The sequence below is a fragment of the Bos taurus genome, chromosome 1 (assembly GCF_002263795.3).
Source record: "Bos taurus isolate L1 Dominette 01449 registration number 42190680 breed Hereford chromosome 1, ARS-UCD2.0, whole genome shotgun sequence".
Lineage (NCBI taxonomy): Eukaryota > Metazoa > Chordata > Mammalia > Artiodactyla > Bovidae > Bos > Bos taurus.
In genome coordinates, this window is record NC_037328.1 from 83765701 (window position 1) to 83789974 (window position 24274).

The 24274-nt window shown below is 41.3% G+C and overlaps 2 protein-coding genes across 5 annotated transcripts in view; one reads left to right on the top strand and one right to left on the bottom strand.

Moving 5' to 3' along the window:
• The window catches only part of MCF2L2 (MCF.2 cell line derived transforming sequence-like 2), a 259746-nt gene that overhangs the window by 113090 nt on the left and 122382 nt on the right, over window positions 1-24274 (top strand). For all 4 annotated transcript variants that reach the window (XM_005201629.5, XM_005201631.5, XM_005201630.5 and 1 more), the window contains 3 exons: window positions 5139-5330; window positions 7715-7906; window positions 18104-18281. In XM_005201629.5, coding sequence (XP_005201686.2) covers window positions 5139-5330; window positions 7715-7906; window positions 18104-18281 — 562 coding nt within the window. The remainder of the gene's footprint in view (window positions 1-5138; window positions 5331-7714; window positions 7907-18103; window positions 18282-24274) is intronic.
• B3GNT5 (UDP-GlcNAc:betaGal beta-1,3-N-acetylglucosaminyltransferase 5) overlaps window positions 1-24274 on the bottom strand; it is a 75593-nt gene that overhangs the window by 13622 nt on the left and 37697 nt on the right.

Consider the following 24274-nt stretch of genomic DNA (forward strand, 5'->3'; position numbering starts at 1 on the left):
TTCTACTTCTTATATTCATCCTGCAAATATTTATTGATTTCCTACCATGCCACACTGCTCTGAGTTCTGGACACAGGAGTGAACAAAACAGTCCAAGGAATTAGCATTGTAACCTTCTTTGAGTGATGGTGACCAATGCCTCTATCTGGGCCTTTCCTGTTTTGAATAAGTGCACTGGGTATTTGTCCCTAGTTCAGTTCAGTCACTTAGTCGTGTCCGACTCTTTGCGACCCCATGAATCGCAGCACGCCAGGCTTCCCTGTCCATCACCAACTCCCGGAGGTCACTCAGACTCATGTCCATCGAGTCAGTGATGCCATTCAGCCATCTCATCCTCTGTTGTCCCCTTCTCCTCCTGCCCCCAAACCCTCCCAGCATCAGAGTCTTTTCCAATGAGTCAACTCTTCTCAAGAGGTGGCCAAAGTACTGGAGTTTCAGCTTTAGCATTATTCCTTCCAAAGAAATCCCAGGGCTGATCTCCTTCAGAATGGACTGGTTAGATCTCCTTGCAGTCCAAGGGACTCTCAAGAGTCTTCTCCAACACCACAGTTCAAAAGCATCAATTCTTTGGTGCTCAGCCTTCTTCACAGTCCAACTCTCACATCCATACATGACTACTGGAAAAACCATAGCCTTGACTAGATGGACCTTTGTTGGCAAAGTAATGTCTCTGCTTTTGAATATGCTATCTAGGTTGGTCATAACTTTCCTTCCAAGGAGTAAGTGTCTTAATTTCATGGCTGCAGTCACCATCTGCAGTGATTTTGGAGCCCCAAACAATAAAGTCTGACACTGTTTCCACTATTTCCCCATCTATTTGCCATGAAGTGATGGGACCAGATGCCATGATCTTTGTTTTCTGAATGTTGAGCTTTAAGCCAACTTTTTCACTCTCCACTTTCACTTTCATCAAGAGGCTTTTTCGTTCCTCTTCACTTTCTGCCATAAGGGTGGTGTCATCTGCATATCTGAGGTTATTGATATTTCTCCCGGCAATCTTGATTCCAGCTTGTGCTTCTTCCAGTCCAGTGTTTCTCATGATGTACTCTGCATAGAAGTTAAATAAGCAGGGTGACAATATACAGCCTTGACGTACTCCTTTTCCTATTTGGAACCAGTCTGTTGTTCCGTGTCCAGTTCTAACTGTTGCTTCCTGACCTGCATACAGGTTTCTCAAGAGGCAGGTCAGGTGGTCTGGTATTCCCATCTCTTTCAGAATTTTCCACAGTTTATTGTGATCCACACAGTCAAAGGCTTTGGCATAGTCAATAAAGTAGAAATAGATGCTTTTCTGGAACTCTCTTGCTTTTTCCATGATCCAGCAGATGTTGGCAATTTGATCTCTGGTTCCTCTGCCTTTTCTAAAACCAGTTTGAACATCAGGAAGTTCACAGTTCACATATTGCTGAAGCCTGGCTTGGAGAATTTTGAGCATTACTTTACTAGCGTGTGAGATGAGTGCAATTGTGTGGTACTTTGAGCATTCTTTGGCATTGCCTTTCTTTGGGATTGGAATGAAAACTGACCTTTTCCAGTCCTGTGGCCACTGCTGAGTTTTCCAAATTTGCTGGCATATTGAGTGCAGCACTTTCACAGCATCATCTTTCAGGATTTGAAAGAGCTCTACTGGAATTCCATCACCTCCACTAGCTTTGTTCGTAGTGATGTTTTCTAAGGCCCACTTGACTTCACATTCCAGGATATCTGGCTCTAGGTCAGTGATCACACAATCGTGATTATCTGGGTCATGAAGATCTTTTTTGTACAGTTCTTCTGTGTATTCTTGCCATCTCTTCTTAATATCTTCTGCTTCTGTTAGGTCCATACCATTTCTGTCCTTTATCGAGCCCATCTTTGCATGAAACGTTCCCTTGGTATCTCTAATTTTATTGAAGAGATCTCTAGTCTTTCCCATTCTGTTGTTTTCCTCTATTTCTTTGCATTGATCACTGAGGAAGGCTTTCTTATCTCTTCTTGCTATTTATAACCCTGCTTGATTTATATCATTTTATTCCCATATCATTATCCCAAAACAACATTCATTTGTTCTTAAGTACCTAATATGTGCTGTGTACTCTTAAAGAGCAGCTGAAAAAGAGCTGGTGCATGCCAACAAGTGTCTGTGGGATAATGCGGGCAGTAGATAGCTGATCACAACACAGTTAAATTCATGTTTTGGTTGAAAAAGGCATAGAGTGTTATGGGAGCTCAGAGGAGGGGCATCAAAATAAAATGGTGGAGTCAGAGAAAGTTTCCTGAAGTAGATGAACTCTGAAGGGTGGTTTGGAGTTAGTTCCAGAGAAGTGTGGGTACATGGGGAGGGGTGGAGGGGTGAGGAGGTAAGGGAAGGGTGGATGAGGGAAGGATGGGGCTTTCTAGGCAGAGAGCATGAGTAGAGAAAGTATGGATGCTCAAAGTCATCTGACTGTTTGGAGAGCTACAAAGGAGTCATTAGTCCAGTTACAGGAGAGGACAGGGTGACAGAGTGAATGAGGAGGAGGCACAGATGTGAGCCAGGTAGTGAAAGACCTTTTGTGCGTTTCTCAGGAGTTTGAACTTCCTCCTGAAGACGGCAGGGGGTCAAGAAAGGATCTGAGGCTCTGAAGTGATATAGACATGAGTAGACATCATGATGGAATTGCTGCTTCATCAGCAGTGTGGAGGATGACTTGAAGGACAGTTTAAAGGAAATCAAGGAGACCAGCGGTCCCAGTCAGAAAGCACCAAGGTCTGAACACACAGTGACAAGGAGGTGGTAGGGAAGGGCTCAGAGTTCCAGAGGTATTAAGAAGGAGGTATGTTCTGTGGGACTTGGTGAATGATTGACTGGGTGGGAAGCAGGGGCTTTAAACTTGTTGAAATCATAAACCACTGTAAATTAAGAGAGTGTCACGTTGTCATCATCTGGGGTCATCATGATTCCTTGTGTTACTATGAAAAGCTAAACCAGGGCAAATGTGCTAGCTTGGATGCTCAACATGGTCGGTGAGGGTGTGAGTGGGCCTTCTGTCCTGAGGCCTTTGAGGACATGGCAGTCCTCTGTCTTGACTCAGGTCAGTGTCGTTAACACAATTCCAGCCAAGCAGATCACTGCATCCCCTAGTTCATTGGTTCATTTGTTCTTTTATCTTATTGATCAAGTATTTATGAAATGCCTGCTAAGCGATCTCATGGAGCTTATGTAATGGTGGGCAAGAGTGGAAGAAGAAGGAATCATATATTAAAGTAAAAAAAGAAAATACTTTCAGATAGAGGTAAGTGGTTTTAAAAAATGAAAACAGAGTGAGGGAGAGGGCCTGGGAGGTTGGCTAAGAGCTTCGCCCTGGGAGGAACATCCCAGGGAAGAGTGCCGAGATAGCAGCTAGTTTGGTTGCTCACCTGGATTACTGCAGTCACTCCGTAACTGGTCTCCTTGCTTTCCCTATTCTCTGCCATTTTTGACACCACAGCTGAAGCAATCCTTTCAAAAATATGAATGAGATCCTCTCCTCAAAACCCTTCTGCACACCCCATGTCATAATGAGTAAAAGACAAAGCACCCACAGTGGCAGCAAGGCCCTCCCTGGTCAGACCCTCTTCTTTCCTCTCTGATCATGTCTCCTCCTTTCCTCCCTGCTTTCTCTGCTACAGCCCCAGTGGCTTCCTCCTGCTGCCTGAACATGTCAAACATGCTCCCATTTTTCTGCCAAGTGCTGCATGGTTGTCCCTCACTTTAGGTTTTGGCTCTTGTGTCATGTTGGTGGCCTCGGCCCGGCATAAACCAGAATTCCAGACTCTCAAAAGAAAGCAGGTCTTCAACATAAAGCATACTCTTTGCGCAAACTGTTTAGGTATCATGAGTCATTCTTTTTAAAAAAAAATTTTGGGGGGGTTGCTCTGGGTCTTCATTGCAGTGCACAGGCTTCTCATAGAAGTGGCTTCTCTCGTGGAGCACAGGCTCCAGGCATGCGGGCTCAGTAGTTGTGTCTCCTGGGCTTGGTTGCTCCATGGCATATGGAATCTTCTCAGACCAGGGATTGAACCCATAACCCCTGCACTGGCAGGCAGATTCTTATCCACTATACCACCAGGGAAGTCCCTTGAGTCGTTCTAATTAAGGATGATAGGAACCCTCCTGACTTTCCCAGGTGCCAGCCAAGGACCAGCCTTGCAAACAGACCTTTCTAAGGACAACAGTCTCAGGCTGCTGTGCTAACTTTTCTGCACAGCACGGCTAGCACCTTCCCAGTGAGCCCTTCTCTCACCACCCTCTTTAAAATAGCAACTCCTCTACCAGCACTCCTTGCTCTCCTCTCCCTGTTTACTTTTTCTCCATAGCACTCATCACTCACTAAGATACTATATCATCTACATATTTGTTTATTGCCTGCATCTCCTACTAAAATGTAAGCTTCGTGAGGGGAGGGATTTTTGCCTGGTTTGTTTACCACCAAACCCCCAGCATCTGGACAGTGCTTGGTACATGGCAGGTACCCAATAATATATGATAAATGAATTAAAAACAGGAAAACATGGAACATGTGGTTAGAACAAAATAAGCTGTGCAGAAAGAGGTAGGAGATGGGGTTGCTGAGTTGATGAGTTGAGAGCAGACAGGGACCTTGTGGGCTGCAGGAAACAGCTTAGACAAACATATTTCTTAAGTCTCATGATCTCTCCATAGGATTGCCCAAACCAGATCTTTACCATTTTCTCAACCTCAACTCACTCTCCTCTTTCCACATGTCTATCTCTTTTTTCAGTCTCCAATTCTGTCCAGTGTAACACTTCATGCTCTTCTGCCCTAGAATTTATCACAGTTGTAATAAGTTAATTATTTGTATAATTCATTTAGTATCTGAGTTCTCCATTGAACTGAAAAATCCTATCTTGTTAATGCTTTATCCTCAGTGCCTAACCCAGAACTCAACAAATATCTGAATGAATGACTTGCTTTTCTTCAGAGTGCAGATGACCTTGGACTAGGCTAAGCCTCCTGGGGACCTTGAACCACCCCAGCGCTTTCCCATGCTCTCAGCCTAAAACCTTATCACCATTTCTCTAGCCTCCCACCAGATTTGAAGCATTCAGTGCCAGGAAAATCCTGGCCACGCCATGACTCAGTTTCTGATGCTTGGCTGTGGATGTTCACTTTTCAGGAGTCCTTGGAAAAGGCCCAGCTGCTTGCAGTAATTGGGGACCAGCTTATCCAAAGCCACCATTATGCAGTGGACTCCATCAGACCCAGGTGTGCGGAGCTCAGGCACCTTTGTGATGACTTCATCAATGAAAACAAAAAGAAACATGACATTTTAGAAAAGTCCTTGGAGTTGCACAGAAGGTTGGACAAGGTGAGCAAAACTAAGCCATGACCATAATGTGTGCAAAATGTCCTGTGAAGAAGTCTTAGTCATATTTGCCCTCCCTACCCTTCATTATTGTTGAGAGGATGAAGTGCTTCATGTGGAACAGCACTCAAGAGGCATTAAAAACTGTACCAATCTGAAGTTTTAGGAGTATTGAAGGTGAAAAATATCCTAGCCATCCACCACATCTCATTTGAATGAAAAAAAGTCCACATCTTCTGTGTGGACTCAGACTTAAAGTGTGTTTTGACCTGACCCAGCCCTTCTTGATGCCCCATCAAGTGTACAGAGAACCAAGCACTATAGTTGCAAAGTGCTTCTCCTCATTAAAGGCATCAGATTGTGAATCCTTTTGAAGAAGCCTAAGTAATAATGACCATTATACATTCCTACCATATATTGAACACCTACTGTGTTTCTACCAGGAGCATAGTTGCATCATCTATTTAATCCTTAATATAACCTGTGAGGAAGACAATAATGGCCTCATTTAAGAGATAGAAATTGATATTCAACATAGTTGAATGGGTCGATGAGTCACAGCATTTAGTACATAAGGTGAGCGTTCTATAATTGCAGATTTCCTGATGGACCACTCTGAAGACTCTGATTCAGTAAGTCTGGGATGATGCCCAGAAATCAGTATTTTCATCAAGTGTCCAGGTGATTTGGTGCAGGTGGTACCTAGACAACACTGAGGAACCTTGGAATAAAAGGTTGCCCAAGACCACACATGGGATAAATAGGGGATTGCAGATTTCGGGTCAGGATGGCCAAATTCCAAGACCCAGACTCCTTAGACTAGACTGCAACTCTATGCAGAGTGCTCACGGGGAGGGGTTGCCTCCCCCCACACCCCACTGCCCTTCAGCGGTGATCTCTGAGGCAGGTGGCCAGTCAGCAGGGGCCTTGACTTCTGGAGCCTTCCCTATCAGCTGTTCCAGCCAACACAGGGCTCATACCATGAGTCAGCATGCTCCGTTCCCACAGTTGTTCCTCTCTGATCGCTGGGAGCACCCGCCCAGGCTGTTTACACCATCCCATTGCCACAGGGATTTTAGTGTCAAGGAAATACAGCTGCTCCAGAAGCATGTGGCTCAGAAGGGCCTGGAGCACAGCCTGCTCTGTGTGCTGTGCTGTTAGCAAGATTAGCTAGCCGCTGTTTCCCTCACTCCATTTCTGCTACAGACATAATAGCCTAATGCGATCTGTGGAGTGTGTGTGTGTGTGTGTTTTAGGGAACAAGTAGCTGCTGTGACTCTGCAGAAGACCCAATCCTAGTGTTTTCTGCAGATATAGGCATGATTTTAAAGAGAAAGTTTTCACAGTATGTATCAAAGCATAATTTCATATTATTTTGAAAATCCAAAAATATCAGAAGGAGGAGGAAAACAATGGGATGCTACTTATATTCCATTCCCCTCTTCATCCCCACACAATGGGAATCATCCATTTTAATATATCTTTATATGATTTCTTTTTAAGTCTAAAAGTAGTACACATTCAGTGTAGGTAATTTAGGGGAAAAGTCAAGACAAACTTAAGTTGCCTATAATTTTCCCACATAGAGATAACTACTTCGGAGCTCTCTTTGGATCTTTTTTTCTCTGTACAGTTATTTTACATAGCTCTTTAGGTCACGCAATAAATGGTAATGCACATGTACTTGCAAGGGTAGCTTCTTTTCATATAAATATTCAGACAGCACAAGGGCCCTTGTCTTTCTGTTTAAGTTTTTTAGAAATCAAATTGTTAGAATTCTTTACCTATGTGATTTCATCCCAACATTCTGGAAAGTTTAAGTACTGCTGTTCTGAGTCAAGAGTTTTGCATCCTTAGATTCTTCCCTTGGAAAGACAAATAGAAATGTGGACAGAGGAAAATGGTATTCTTGTTAAAGGAGACATTCCCTGTATCAGGAGGGCATGGAGGGCCCAGGTCTGAAGCCTCATTTTTCACTCTGTGCTCTTGTAACCAATTAAGATGCAAGAAAAACGACCTAGAGGTTAGACCCAAAAAGCCATTTGTTGTATTTTCCAATGGTTAAACCAAACATAGAAACAACTCAACTCTCTCCTCTTAGAGATTTGGCAATTATTGTCAGTGGAGAAGAATGTTTATGTGATTTATTTTTTGATTAAGTGACTTTCCTAAAAAGTATGCAGATATAAAATTGATTTGGGCTTGTCCACCTCATGGTTATATTTTTGAATGTCTAAACTTGATCCTGGATGACATGACATCCCATAATAATTGCCTGTTGTCTCAAAATCCTTGTGGACCCCATATGAGCTTGGACCTCCTGAGGATGGTGGTGGCTGAGCTGTGGGCAGGCTAACTGCCCAGGGCACTGTGTTTCTTTCCAAAAGGTCAGCCAGTGGTGTGAAGCAGGAGTCTACCTCTTGGCTTCCCAAGCTGTAGACAAGTACCAGTCCCGAGAGGGCATTGACATTGCCTTGAATGACATTGAGACATTCCTGGGCACAGCAAAGGAGTACCAGTTGCCCAGCTCCAAGGACTTTTACAACCAGTATGAGTTGATGCTCACTCTTGATATAAAGGTAATATTTCTGAGTTATTTTGATCCATGGTTGGGAAAGGGATGGGGGGACATTGCATGTTGCCCAAGAAAATTTATGTTGGATGTACTGAGCAGATTAACCAGTTCTTGAGCTCTCAAGTGGCTTCTTAGACTCCTGGTCTGTGCTTCCTGGAAAACTGACCCTTCATGGCTTGATTCAAATAACTTTCATTCTCTGACATTCATTTCTCTACAAATACTTATGAGCATCTCTGACATATCATGCTCTGTGCTGAAGGCCAAGGACACAGTTATGAGCAGAAATAGATGTGTTTACATCCTTCACTGAACTTACAGTTTATGTATGGGAGAGGCTGACATTAATAAATATCAAATACAAAACACAAAAATGTATTGCAAACTAAGATAAGTGCTTAAGAGGATGTATTCAGGGTTCTATTGGGTATAAAACAGAGGAACTTGACCTGGACTGAGGGTCAGGGAAGTTCCCTGGGAAGATTCACTTGAGCCAAGGCCTGGAAAATGAATAGAGAAGATGGGAGAGGCTTTCTAGATTGAAGGATCAGCATGTGCAAGGTTTCAGGGCTGAAGGGAGCCTGGCACAAGTTCAGAACCCCAAATTCAGAACGGCTAGAGTATAGAACACAAAGAATGTTTGGGGTGAGATTAGAGAGGGGTAGATGAGTTGGGGCCTTGTGGGGCATATGAAGGAGTTTGGTCTTTATTCTGAGAACCACTGAAGGATTTAAGAAGGAGAATAAGGATCAGATTTGCATTTTGAAGGGAGCACTTGTTCTGTGAAGCCAACAGAGTTATAGATAGTACACTTTCCTCTTACAGCCATATTACCTTGTATGTACTTCTAATGAAGGGGCTTTTTTTAACCTCTTTTGAGTCATGGACCCTTTTGAGAATCTGATACACCTATTTTTAGGGTTCTGTACTCAGAATGATTGAATGGAACTTGATGTAGGTACTGTTTACAAAGATATGGGCAGAATTTAGGAAACCCAATATGGATGGTGAAGCACCCTGGACTAGCAAGAAACAGGGAACAGTTACCACCACTAAGCCTGAAAGACAAATGGGAACTCAAGCAGCTCTATAGCTGTGGCTGTAAGAGAGATAGTCTGTAAGAGCTGTGGCCTTGGGCAGAGGCCACAGCTGGTGGGGAAATATATAGCCCTACTTTTCTCTCCCTCTCAGATTTCCTAGTGGTTCATCTCACTGGCCAAATCCAACTAAAAGCCCATGGACCTCTTGTGAGCCCATCTGATGGCTACTGTAGAGGTCAGCTTCCTGGGACACAGAGCAGTATAGAGAAGATGTAATGGGGGAGCAAACAGGGAATGCCCAGTATGTATAGCTTTTATGATTAATTTTAAGGGAACACCTTGAAGGATATCCATGGATCCAGGCTAAGTTCCTTTGCTCCAAAATGATACATAGCAAACTGCATTCTAGTTATTTACTTTTGTCTGTCTTGTTTATTATACTGGAAGCTGCAGTGAGGCAAGAGCCTCACCCACCTCTGTGTTCCTGTGCCTAGCCTGTGCCTAGTATCTTACAGTCCATGTTTGTTGAACAAATGGACAGGCAGGTGGCAAGTGGGCTAAGTACAGTGAGGGCAGCTTGGTGTGGGATTGTGCCTCAGTGTCAGTCTTTCCCTGACTCTTCCTGGTGGGTTTTGGTGTTAAGATATGATCTTAAAGTGGTGTTGGGGGTAGTTAGGCTGGTCCCCTTTCCCTAACACAGGGACCCTTCTACTTCCCTACAGAGAGGACAAAGAGAAGGTGCGTCTAGTGTCTGTGCTATATTGTAGACCCAGGATTTGGTAGCCTCAGATCGTATTCCCAAAGCAGAACAGTCTCGTTTAGCTCCACATCCATTAGCTGCACAAACAAGTTTATCAGGTCAATCAGGGAGCCTTGTGGCCACAGATACCATTTTGGCCAACATCAGCAAATGTTATAACCACATCTCCCACCAGATAAGGAGTAAAACTTAATAAACCACTTCCAGGAAATAGGCAGAAACAAGGAGGAGGGAGGAGACCAGAAGAGAAATTTATTTTTAAAACCCAAAATGGACCCTCCAAGTCCCCCAAACCTTTTCTTCTTTTGGTTTGGAGTAAAATTCTAGATGTTAATGTTCAGATATTCTATTCTGTCAGAGAGTTTTATCCACTGAGGAGTAATGACTTGGTTGTCAAAATGGGTATTCTATAGACATAGAAATAATCCTCATTATATGCATATACACACATTGGTACAGATACATGTATCTCCTTAGTTGGACAGTTGGTTCCAGGCATAGAAACAAGACCCCTAGTATCAATGAGCACACCCACCTCTGAGATCTTAGTTTCTAATACCATTCTCCAGTAGAAGAGAACTGGGCTCCTTGGAGAAATGGCCATATCTAGGACTGGGACAGGAAATGTACAAAATGATCCTAGAGAGGGTTATCAAGATGGCAGAGTAGGGGGATGCGAAGTTCACCTCTCCCAAAAAAACACTTCAAGATTACATCTACACGTGGAACAATTCTCACTGAAAACAAATGAGACTGGTAGAAAGACACTTATACAACCAAAGCTGTAAGAAAGATCCATATGGAATTAGGTCAGGACCACACCCCTGGGAGAGGACACAAAAAAGGAGGGGGATTACATAGGCCTTTTAGGGAGTGAGCAATTTGAACTACATATGGGCACCCCAGCCCTGGGATCTGACACAGGGAAGATGAGTCCCTTTAGTTGGTTTGAAAACTCCTGGAAACAAGGTGGATGAAGCACATTGAAATTTCCCAGGATTCTGGCTAGTTTCCTGTGACTGCACCAATGACTGACTCTGCCCAAGCTAAGTGCTCACTTGGCTGTTCTTGCTCTGTGGTGGTGCAGCTTGACACTAGGGCAAGAGCTGCCACAGCTTCTGGAAGAGTGCAGTTGTGGGGGTTGGGGCGTGGAGCTGGCTCAGACCTGGCACAGCACCCAAACTGGGGCGAGGGCAGCCGTTACTGGTGCTCATGGAGGAGGCAGATCCAGAGTAGTCTGAATTCTGACTTATCTGCTGGGGCCACTCCAGCACACACCCCAGTCCACACCAGGTGCCTATTCTGAGCCCTCCTGTTCCAGCACTGCTGCCCTTTGGGGCAATTCTGGGGAAAGGGGGAGAGCACACAGAATAGAACCACCTCAGACCCACTCTCAGGGCCTCTGTTCCCGCAATCTGAGATCAGACCCCTCACCCAGTAGGGCAGTGATGGCCACTGAGCTGGGGGGAAGTCTGAGTCACACCCGGCTCTGGCTTCAGCCCCTCCATCTCCAGCCCATAACCTACCAAGGTGCTAGCTGCCAGCACACCCTGAGGAAAGATATGACTTGTGCTCATGTCAGATCCAGCTCTCCCACCAAAGCCACTGGGCACATGCAGACTATCTAGGGATGCTCCCACACAAGGACACCCCTTCAAGACCAGGATAGAGAACTGTTTCACCTAATTTCATAAAGACAGAAAAAGTTAAGCAGAATAAAAAGACAGTAAAAGTTGTTTCAATTGAAAGAACAAGAAAAAAAACCCTGATAAAACAACTAGTGAAACATAGATAAATAATTTATCAGATGAATAGTTCAAAGTATTGATAATAAGAATGTTAACTGAACTAGGGAAAAGAATAGGTGAACACAGTGGAAATATTAACAAGGAACTAAAAAGTATAAAAAAGAACCATCCAGAACTTAAGAATACAATAACTGAAATGAAAAAACACACTAGAAGGAATTAACAGCAGACCAGGTGAAACAGAAGAATACACAAGTGGTCTGGAAGACAGAATAATGGAAACTACCCAATCAGAATAGCAGAAAGAAAACAAATTTTAAAAAATGAGAATAGATTAAGGGACGCCTGCAAAGAGTCGGACACGACTGAACGACTGAACTGAACTGAACTGAACTGGAACAATATTAAGCATACTAGCATTTGCATTATAGAGGCCCCAGAAGGAAAAGAGAGAGAGAGAGAGGAGTCAAAAATGTATTTGATGAAATTATAGCTGAAAACCTCCCAAACCTGAGGAAGGAAACAGATAACCAGGTACAAGAAGCACAGAGCAGCCCACACCAGATGAACCCAAAGAGACCCACACTAGGTGTAATTAAAATGACAAAAGTTGAAGATAAAGAGAATTCTAAAGGCAACAAGAGGGGGAGAAAAAAAAGTTATATACAAGGGAACCCCCATAAGGCTATCAGCTGATTTTTCTGCAGAAACTTGGCAGTCCAGAGTGAGTGGCCATGATATATTTAAAATGCTGAAAGAAAAAAAACCTACAATGTATGATACTCTACACAGTAAGATTATCTTTTAGAATTGAATGAGAAATAACTTATTAGATGAACAAAAACTAAAAGAGTTCATCAATACTAAATAAATGTTAAAAGAGATGATCCAAAGTGGAAAGAAAATGCTATAAGAAGTAAGAATTTATAGGAAAGGAAAAATTCCAATAGTAAAAGCAAATATGTAGTGAAGGCTGTGGATGAACCACTTAACTAAGCTGGTAGGAAGATTAAAAGATAAAAAATCATAAAATTAAACATAACTACGGTGAACAGTGAAGAGATACGCATGAAGATGTAAAATACACATCAAAAACACAAAACATGAGGGAGGGGCAGTAAAAGAGTGTAGCTGTTTTAGAATGTGTTTTAATTTAAATGAGCACCAGTTTGAAAAAAATAAATACAGTTACAGATAAACATATATGAACCCCATAATAACCACAAATCAAAACCCACAACAGATATACAAAAATCAGAGAGAGAGGAACACAAGCATTCCACTAAAGAAAATCATGAAACCACAAGTTAAGAAACTAAAAGAAGGAAAGGACAGAGAACAATTAATTACAAAAACCAGAAAACAAGTAACAAAATGGCAGTAAGTACAAAACTATCAATAATTACTTTATATGTCAGTGGAATAAATTCTCCAGTCAAAAGACATAGAATGGCTGATTGGATTAAAAAAGAATACCTCTCTATATGTGACTTACAAGAGACTCACTTCAGAGCTAAAGACACACAGACTGAAAGTGAGAGGTTGGAAAAAGATATTTTGTACAAATGGAAACAGCAATAAAGAGAAGGCAGTAATATCAGACAAAATGGACTTTAAAACAAAGTCTATAACAAAGGACAAAGAAGGGTATTATTTAATGATAAAGGGATCAATACAAGAATATAAAAGGGGTATAACTTATTAACATATATGCACCTAGTACAGGAAAACCTAAATCTATAAAGCAAATATTAACAGATTTAATGGGAAGCTTCCCAGTGGCTCAGTGGTAAATAATTTGCCTGCAATGCAGGAGATGCAGGAGATGTGGATTTAATCCCTGGGTCAGAAAGATCCCCTGGAGGAGGAAATGACAATCTTTCCCAGCATCAGGGTCTTTTCAAATGAGTCAGTTCTTCACATCAGGAGGCGAAGTACTGGAGTTTCAGCTTCAGCATCAGTCCTTCCAATGGAATATTCAAGGTTGATTTCCTTTAGGATTGACTGGTTTGATCTTCTTGCCCTCCAAGGGACTGTCAAAAGTCTTCTCCAACACCACAGTTTGAAAGCATCAATTCTTCAGCACTCAGCCTTCATTATGGTCCAACTCTCATGACTACAAACCATACAAACCGTAGCTTTGACTATATAGACTTTTGTTGGCAAAGTGATATCTCTGCTTTTTAATATGCTGTCTAGATTTGTCATAGCTTTCCTTCCAAGGAGCAATCGTCTTTTAATTTCATGGCTGCAGTCACTGTCCGCAGTGACTTTGGAGCCCAAGAAAATAAAATCAGTCAGTGCTTCCACTATTTCTCCTTATATTTTCCATGAAGTAACTTATACTTAGAACTGGACATGGAACAATGTTCCATGAACATGAAGATCATTCAAAATTGGGAAAGGAGTACATCTGTTTGTCACCTCCACTGTATAATCATAAGGGATTGCTACCTATTTTTATAAATCAAGTTTTATCAGAACACAGTTGCTCACTTTCATTTATGTATTATCTATCATCTATGACTGCTTTTCTGCTAAAATAACCAAGTTTGGCAGATTCATCAGCGACTAGACGATCTGCAAAGCCTGAAATATTTACTGTTTCGTCCTTTTCAAAAAAAATTGCCAATCTGTGGTCTAGATCAAAACTTTTCAACAGAAATATAATGTAAACCGTATATGTAATTCAAGATTTTCTGGTAGTTGCATTTTAAAAAATAAAAAGAAACAAATTAAATCAATTTTAATAATGTTTTTTTCCACCTTTGTGCAAAATATTTCAACATAAAATCACTGTTGTATAATTAATTATATTTTAATGAGATATTTTATGTTCTTTTTTCAAGTAAATGTTCAAAATCCAGTGTGTATTTAAACAATGCAGCTCAATTCAGACTAGCTGTATTCCAGGTGCTCACTAACCACATGTGGCCAGTGGGTACCAGATGGACAGTTCAGGTCTGCCTTCAGATCCTCCGATAAGTGAGACCTGACTCAGATTTTAGTGCAGAGGTCAGCCTTGACAGGGCCTTAGGCTATAGGGAAAGAGTTGTTCCATAGCTAACATTCCAGTCCTCAGGGATCTTTGCTCTTTCCTCAGAAGATGGTTCAGCATAGAAAAGACAAATTTACTTTTTCCAGTTGCAAAATGTGGCAACCCCCCTGGATGTGTGCTGAGCCTGTACTTTTGGAATTTGGCATCCTCAGGCCACCCTGCATGGATTATGGTGTTTCAGCTCTTCTGAGTCCCTTCTTTGGTGGTTAAAATCATCCAAAAGATGGATGTCAGAGTTAGCATGACAAAGAGAAAGCTACCCACTTCCTTGACCCACCAGAGCTGAAGGGACATCATGCTGAAAGAAATGTATTTCAGCTGGATTCAGGCCTTGGGGAAACCCAGGTGAAACAGTTCTGGTTTTTTGTTCTTCTGAACCTTTGCCTTAGGGCACATAGTCCCTTGTGAGAACATGTTTGAGATCCATCTTTCCCTGGTACTTGATCAGTTTATTTCTTTCCTACTTATATAGAGAGAAGAGGTCTTGCAGAATAAAATTTAAATGTGTATCCTTTTCATCACACATCCTTGTGCTTCCCTTGATCCTGCCTCAAAATTTAGCTACTCTTTCCCCTACAATACTTACAGTCTTTTTTCCACCAGGGCCTTTATTCAGGTTACATTTCTCATTTTGAATCATTCTTTTGTAAGTTGGCCTGTGACATCCTTTTCTACCATGAATGGATTTGCCTTAGTGAGCATTTAACCACTCAGCATATATTAACTCATAGTCAGCAAAAGAGTCTGAAGTACTTGCAGTAATTGGATGCAATCTCAAAAATGACAGAATGATCTCTGCTTGTTTCCAAGGCAAACCATTCAAAATTACAGTAATCTAAGTCTATGCCCCGACCAGTAATGCTGAAGTTGCATGGTTCTATGAAGACCTACAAGACCTTCTAAAACTAACACCCCAAAAAGATGTCCTTTTCATGATAGGGGACTGGAATGCAAAAGTAGGAAGTCAAGAAATACCTGGAGTAATAGACAAATTTGGCCTTGGAGTACAGAATGAAGCAGGGCAAAGGCTAGTAGAGTTTTGCCAAGCAAACACACTGGTCATAGCAAACATCCTCTTCCAACAACACAAGAGAAGACTCTACACGTGGACATCACCAGATGGTCAACACCGAAATCAGATTGATTATATTCTTCACAGCCAAAGATGGAGAAGCTCTATACAGTCAGCAAAAATAAGACCGGGAGCTGGCTGTGGCTCAGATCATGAACTCCTTATTGCCAAATTTAGACTTAAATAGAAGAAAATAGGGAAAACCACCAGACCATTCAGGTATGACATAAATCAAATCCCTTATGATTATACAGTGGAAGTGAGAAATAGATTCAAGGGATTATATCTGATAGACAGAGTACCTGAAGAACTATGGACGGAGGTTTGTGACATTGTACAGGAGGTAGGGATTAAGACCATCCCCAAGAAAAAGAAATGCAAAAAGGCCAGATGGTTGTCTGAGGAGGGCTTACAAATAGCTGTGAAAAGAAGAGAAGCAAAAGGCAAAGGAGAAAAGGAAAGATACACTCATTTGAATATCCAAAGAATAGCAAGGAGAAATAAGAAAGCCTTCCTCAGTGATCAGTGCAAAGAAATAGAGGAAAACAACAGAATGGGAAAGACTAGAGATCTCTTCAAGAAAATTTGAGATACAAGGGAATGTTTCATGCAAAGATGAGCACAATAAAGGACAGAAATGGTATGGACCTCACAGAAGCAGAAGATATTAAGAATAGGTAGCAAGAATACACAGAAGAACTATACAAAAAAGATCTTCATGCCCAGTTAATCACGATTGTCTGATCACTCACCTAGAGCCAGACATCCAGGAATGTGAAGTCAAGTGGGCCTTAGGAAGCATCACTACAAATAAAGCTAGTGGAGGCGATGGAATTCCAGTTGAGCTATTTCAAATCCTAAAAGATGATGCTGTGAAAGTGCTGCACTTAATATGCCAGCAAATTTGGAAAACTCAGCAGTGGCCACAGGACTGGAAAAGGTCAGTTTTCATTCCAGTCCCTAAGAAAGGCAATGCCAAAGAATGATCAACTACCTCACAATTGCACTCGTCTCACACGCTAGTAAAGTAATGCTCAAAATTCTCCAAGCCAGGCTTCAACAGTACATGAACCATGAACTTCCAGATGTTCAAGGTGGATTTAGAAAAAGCAGAGGAACCAGAGATCAAATTGCCAACATCTGTTGGATCATCAAAAAAGCGGGAGAATTTCAGAAAAGCATCTACTTCGGCTTTATTGACTATGCCAAAGCCTTTGACTGTGTGGATCACAACAAACTGTGGAAAATTCTTTGAGAGATGGGAATACCAGACCACCTATCCTGCCTCCTGAGAAATCTGTATGCAGGTGAGGAAGCAACAGTTAGAACTGGACATGGAACAACAGACTGATTCCAAATTGGGAAAGGAGTACGTCAAGTCTTTATATTGTCACCCTGCTTATTTAACTTATAGCAGAGTACATCATGAGAAATGCCAGACTGGATGAAGCACAAGCCGGAATTAAGATTGCTGGGAGAGATATTAATAACCTCAGATACGCAGATGATACCACTCTTATGGCAGAAAGCGAAGAACTAAAGAGCCTCTTGATGAAAGTGAAAGACGAGAGTGAAAAAGTTGGCTTAAAACTCAACATTCAGAAAACTGAGATCATGGCATCTGGTCCCATCACTTCATGGAAAATAGATGGGGAAACAGTGGAAATAGTGGCTGACTTTATTTGGGGGGGCTCCAAAATCACTGCAGATGGTGACTGCAGCCATGAAATTAAAAGATGCTTGCTCCTTGGAAGAAAAGTTATGGCCAATCTAGACAGCATATTAAAAAGCAGAGACATTACTTTGCCAACCAAGGTCCATCTAGTCAAAGCTTTGTTTTTTCCAGTAGTCCTGTATGGATGTGAAAGTTGGACTATAAAGAAAGCTGAGTGCCAAAGAATTGATGTTTTTGAACTGTGGTATTGGAGAAGACTCTTGAGAGTCCCTTGGACTGCAAGGAGATCCAGCCAGTCCATCCTAAAGGAAATCAGTCCTGAATATTCATTGGAAGGACTGGTTTTGAAGCTGAAACTACAATTCTTCGGCCACCTGATGCAAAGAACTGACTCATTTGAAAAGACCCTGATGCTGGGAAAGATTGAAGGTGGGAGAAGGGGACGACAGAGGATGAGATGGTTGGATGGCATCACCGACTCAATGGACATGAGTTTGAGTAAGCTCTGGGAGTTGGTGATATCGACAGGGAAGTCTGGCCTGCTGCAGTCCATTGGGTGGCAAAGAGTCGGATATGACTGAGTGACTGAACTGAGGTGAACTGAACTGAATCCCTCGGTGCCTGGCAGTGTTCCAGGTGCTGGAGATACAGTGGTGAAAAGAATACAACCACTGACAATCAAGTGGGAGATACATGCTCTTAGAATCACAATTCTGTACAAGGCAAGATATGCAATGACCTCCATATGGATGCTCAGAGAAGAGGGGAAGATGAGAGAAAGGGAATGCCTCCTGTTCTCAGATTAAGTACAGAGCCACCAGCTCATGATCTACTTTTTTTCCCCATAGACTAAAGCCCAGAAAGTCCTGCAGAAGCTGAGCGATGTGCAGGAAATATTTCACAAGAGACAAATGAGTCTGATGAAACTGGCAGCCAGACAGACTCGCCCAGTGCAACCCGTGGCCCCCCATCCTGAGTCCTCCCCAAAATGGGCATCACCAAAAATCAGCCAGCCCTCCACTTTGGGTGAGTTACTTGGGGAAGGAAGTTTTGTGGTTTTATGTTTCATCCATGCTCATGAGGATTTAGATTATGCTTATTTAAGATGCATAATGGTCACTGTTTCAACAGATATTATTTAAGATATGGAATAGTACAGGCATTGAAGACTTATAAATTTAGGTAAAACTGAATGCCTGGATGCCAGGAGAAGTTCACAGTCTAGTAGAAGAACAATATAAATGCATGAATAGGATTAGCATAAAAAAAGCTTCATTAAAAACCTTTAAAAGGCCAACAAGATTCTGTTAGCAAAAGAATGGTAAAATTGGTTCTTTGAAAAAAATAAAAAGATGAGTCCTTACATCAGTCCTCCATGGTCTTGATTACTATAGCCTACTAATAAGACTTGAGATTAGGTAATATAAGTCTTCCAACTTTGTTATTTTTCAAGATTGTTTTGGCTATTTTAGGTCCTTTTCATTTCCATATAAATTGTAAAATCACTTTTCAGTTTCTCCTGGGATGAATATGTAGATCACTGAATGAATATATAGTTCAGTTTGGGGAGAACTTTTATCTCACCAATGTTCAATCTTTCAACTTATAAATGTTATAATGTTCCATTTATTTAGGTCTTCTTTAATTTTCCTCAACAATTTAGTAGTTTTGAGTGTAAAGATCTTAAATATGTCATGCTTGTAAAAAGCTGTATGATAAATGGAATTTACCATATATAACTATTATCAATAGGAATATATTTCTGTATAGAAATGTAATCCTATCATCTGTAAATAAGGACAGTTTTACTTCTGTTTCAGTCTTCACGCTTTTTTCCCCCTTGCCCCATGATAACGGCTGGAACTTTTAGTAGAACATTGAATAGAAGTGTTAAGATCAGACATACATGATTCTTCCCAGTTTGTAGGGAAAGAACTTATTGTTCACCTTGAAGTATATGTTAGCAGTAAGTTTTTCACAGATGTACTTTATGAGATTGAGAAAGTTCCCTTCTATTCCAGTTTGTTAAGAGTTTTATCATGAATGATTGTTGAATTTTTCAAATGCTCTCTTTGGTGCATATAGTTAGTTACTAGTAGTTGCTCAGTAGTGTCCGACTCTTTGCAACCACATGGACTATGGCCCTCCAGGCTCCTCTATCCATGGAATTCTCCAGGCAAGAATACTGGAGTGATTTGCCATTTCCTTCTCCAGGAGATCTTCCCAACCAAGGGATCAAAATTGCCTCACTTATGCCTCCTGCATTGGCAGGCAGTTTCTTTACCACTAGTGCCACCTGGGAAGCGCTATGTATGATTTTTCTCCTTTATTGGTTTATATGGTGGATTACAGTGATTTATTTTTATATGTTAAAACAATCATGCATTCTGGGTAAACATGCTTGGATATTATATATATATATATATATATATAAAATTTGTTGCCACATGTATTTTGAAACTTATTAAGCATGCACAGATTCATAATTATTTTATCTTGCAGATATATTGGACCTTTTATAATAATGAAATATCATTCTTTCCCTTCTTATCTTTAGTAATAGGCCCTATATTGAAGTCTACTTTGTCAGATATTAATATTGCCATTCCAGCTTTTTATGCTTAATGTTTACATGATACACTTTTTCATTCTTCTATTTCTGACTTTATTTTTAAAGTATATTTCTTATAGACAGCTTTACTTGGGTCTTCCCTTTTAAAAACATTATGTTAACTTCTATCTTCTAATTAGAGTGTTTAATTGATTTCACATAATATGTAATTATTGATATAGTTGGATTTAGAGCTACTATTTCATTATTTGTTCTCTATTTGTCTCATACTTTTTTTATTCCTCTTATCTCCTTTCCTGACTTTTTTGAGGTTAGCCATTTTTTAGTATTCTCTTTTAATTCCTCTACTGACTTTTACATACATACACACATACCTTTTTGCATTGTTTTTCCCCCAGTGTTTCTTCTAGGTATTACCATGTGTATCCCTAATTTCTCACAATCTACTTTGAGTTAATATTGTAGCACATTGTGTAAATACAGGAAATTTGCAACAGTATAGTTGCATATGCCGTTTAATCATCTTCTGTGCTATTCTTATCCTAAATATTACGTCAACATATGTTACATACCCCAATATTGTGTTATAATTTTTGCTGTAAACAGGCATATATCTTTCAACAAAATTTGGAGAAAGGACGAAAAAAGGAACAAATATATAGATAATTTTATATTTACTTCCTATTCACCATTTCTGATGTTCTTTATTCCTTATTGTATTTTGTCTCTTCCGGCTGAAAACCTTCCTTTGGTATTTCTTGTTTTGCAGGTCTGTTTGCAACAAATTCTTTCAGTTTTTATTTATCTGAAAATTATGGGGTCTTTTGATAACTCTCCATTTAATACAATTTACAGTCCCTGTCTCCTACCACATATTAAGCTTTTTAGAATTAAAAAGTTGATAACAGTTTAGTGTTATAACTTTAGTGTTTAGTTCACTAAATTCACAGTTTTGTGAATTTCTTTCCAGAATTTTTCCACATACACACACACACACATACACATGTACACTCAGACACACTTATGCATGCACACCACAGATACACACAGACATGCACACATAGAGACATCCTTGGATGGTTGGAAACAGGGCTTGGTTCTCTTGACCTCTTATATAGGGCACTTTCCCAATGCTAATTATACTCCTTTATATGACTTTGCTTCCCTCATTATTATTATTATTATTATTTGGATTTCCCTCATTATTTTAAAGGACATATATTTGTTACAAATAAACAAAGTACAACGATAAATTGTTTCTCAGCTTTTCAAACACAAGACTTCACAGTAATTAATGATCCTAGGATCCACAGATCTTTGACATGTCCGAACAGGTACTGTGGACTTTGATCAGGCGACTTGCTTATTTTGTATAATGCTCCTATGCTTTTGTTTTGGAGATTAACCACTGAGTGTGGATTCTAGCTGGTTGACAACAGGATTGTTGAACACATTCATCTGACTCCTTAGTAACTGAGTCCATGCCAAGATAAAGTATTATATTTCACAGTGTAAGGAACATTGTCAGGGCCACTTAGAGGTGGGAGCTGGAATCTCAGCTCTGACTCTTGGTAGCCAAGTGTCTTGGGTACTCTGAACCTCTCTGAAGTACACAAGGAACGTGAAAACATTCTTCTGTGGCTATGTGTGCCCATTTGTGTCTGACTCTTTGCAACCCCGTGGGCTGCAGCCTGTCAGACTCCTCTGTCCATGGTGTTTAATAGGCAGGAATACTGGAGTGGCTTGCCATTTCCAATCCAGGGGATCTTGCCAACCCAGGGATTGAACTTGCATCTTCTGTGTCTCTTGCATTGGCAGACAGATTCTTTACCACTGTGCCACCTGGGAAGCCCCCTTCTGTGGCTATGCTGCTGCTGTTGCTAAGTCACTTCAGTCGTGTCTGACTCTGTGCAACCCCATAGATGGCAGCCTACCAGGCTCCCCCGTCCCTGGGATTTTCCAGGCAAGAACACTGGAGTGGGTTGCCATATCCTTCTCCAAAGCACGAAAGCGAAAAGTTAAAGTGAAGTCACTCAGTAGTGTCCGACTCTTCGTAACCCCATGGATTACAGCCTACCAGGCTCCTCCGTCCATGGGATTTTCCAGGCAAGAGTACTGCAGTGGGGTGCCATTGCCTTTTCCGTCTGTGGATATAATAGTAGCTAAAATATACTGAGTGCTTACCAAGACCTAAACACTTTGTGCATATTAATTCACTAAGGCCTCATACACACATACATACTCTTCAGTTTAGTTTAGTCGCTCAGTCATGTCTGACTCTTTGCGACCCCAGGAATTGCAGCACGCCAGGCCTCCCTGTCTATCACCAACTCCCAGAGTCCACCCAAACTCATGTCCATTGAGTCGGTGATGCCATCCAGCCATCTCATCCTCTGTTGTCCCCTTCTCCTCCTGCTCCCAATCCCTCCCAGCATCAGGGTCTTTTCCAATGAGTCAATTCTTCTCATGAGGTGGCCAAAGTATTGGAGTTTCAGCTTCAACATCAGTCCTTCCAATGAACACCCAGGAACTGATCTCCTTTAGGATGGACTGGTTGGATCTCCTTGCAGTCCAAGGGACTCTCAAGAGTCTTCTCCAACACCACAGTTCAAAAGCATCAATTCTACAGCACTCAGCTTTCTTCACAGTCCAACTCTCACATTCATACATGACCACTGGAAAAACCATAGCCTTGACTAGATGGACCTTTGTTGGCAAAGTAATGTCTCTGCTTTTGAATATGCTATCTAGATTGATCATAACTTTCCTTCCAAGAAGTAAGTGTCTTTTAATTTCATGGCTACAGTCACCATCTGCAGTGATTTTGGAGCCCAGAAAAATAAAGTCTGACACTGTTTCCACTGTTTCCCCATCTATTTGCCATGAAGTGATGGGACCAGATGCCATGATCTTTGTTTTCTGAATGTTGAGCTTTAAGCCAACTTTTTCACTCTCCACTTTCACTTTCATCAAGAGGCTTTTTCGTTCCTCTTCACTTTCTGCCATAAGGGTGGTGTCATCTGCATATCTGAGGTTATTGATATTTCTCCCAGCAATCTTGATTCCAGCTTGTGCTTCTTCCAGCCCAGCGTTTCTCATGATGTACTCTGCATAGAAGTTAAATAGGCAGGGTGACAATATACAGCCTTGATGTACTCCTTTTCCTATTTGGAACCAGTCTGTTGTTCCATGTCCAGTTCTAACTGTTGCTTCCTGACCAGCATATCGGTTTCTCAAGAGGTTGGTCAGGTGGTCTGGTATTCCCATCTCTTTCAGAATTTTCCACAGTTTATTGTGATCCACACAGTCAAAGGCTTTGGCATAGTCAATAAAGTAGCTTGAACATCTGGAAGTTCACGGTTCACATATTGCTGAAGCCTGGCTTGGAGAATTTTGAGCATTACTTTACTAGCGTGTGAGATGAGTGCAATTGTGCGGTACTTTGAGCATTCTTCGGCATTGCCTTTCTTTGGGATTGGAATGAAAACTGACCTTTTCCAGTTCTGTGGCCACTGCTGAGTTTTCCAAATTTGCTGGCATATTGAATGCAGCACTTTCACAGCATCATCTTTCAGGATTTGGAATAGCTCAACTGGAATTCCATCACCTCCACTAGCTTTGTTCATAGTGATGCTTCCCAAGGCCCATTTGACTTCACATTCCAGGATGTCTGGGTCTAGGTGAGTGATCAAACCATCATGATTATCTGGGTCATAAAGATCTTTTTTGTACAGTTCTTCTGTGTATTCTTGCTACCTTTTCTTAATATCTTCTGCTTCTGTTAGGTCCATACCATTTCTGTCCTTTATCAAGCCCATCTTTGCATATGTTTCCTTGGTATCTCCAATTTTCTTGAAGACAAAGTACCGCACAATTGCACTCATCTCACATGCTAGTAAAGTAATGCTCAAAATTCTCCAAGCCAGGCTCAGCAATACGTGAACTGTGAACTTCCAGATGTTCAAGCTGGATTTAGAAAAGGCAGAGGAACCAGAGATCAAATTGCCAACATCTGTTGGATCATCAAAAAAGTGAGAATTTCAGAAAACCATCTACTTCGCTTTATCAACTACACCACAGCCTTTGACTGTGTGGATCACAACAAACTATGGAAAACTTACAGAGATGGGAATACCAGACCACCTGACCTGCCTCCTGAGAAATCTGTATGCAGGTGAGGAAGCAACAGTTAGAACTGGACATGGAACAACAGACTGGTTCCAAATCAGGAAAGGAGTACATTAAGGCTGGCTTAAAACTCAACATTTGGGAAATGAAGATCATGGCATCTGGTCCCATCACTTCATGGCAAATAGATGGGGAAACAGTGGAAACAGTAAGATACTTTATTTGGGGGGGCTCCAAAATCACTGCAATTGGTGACTGCTGACACAAAATTAAAAGACACTTTCTCCTTGGAAGAAAAGTTATGACCAACCTAGATAGC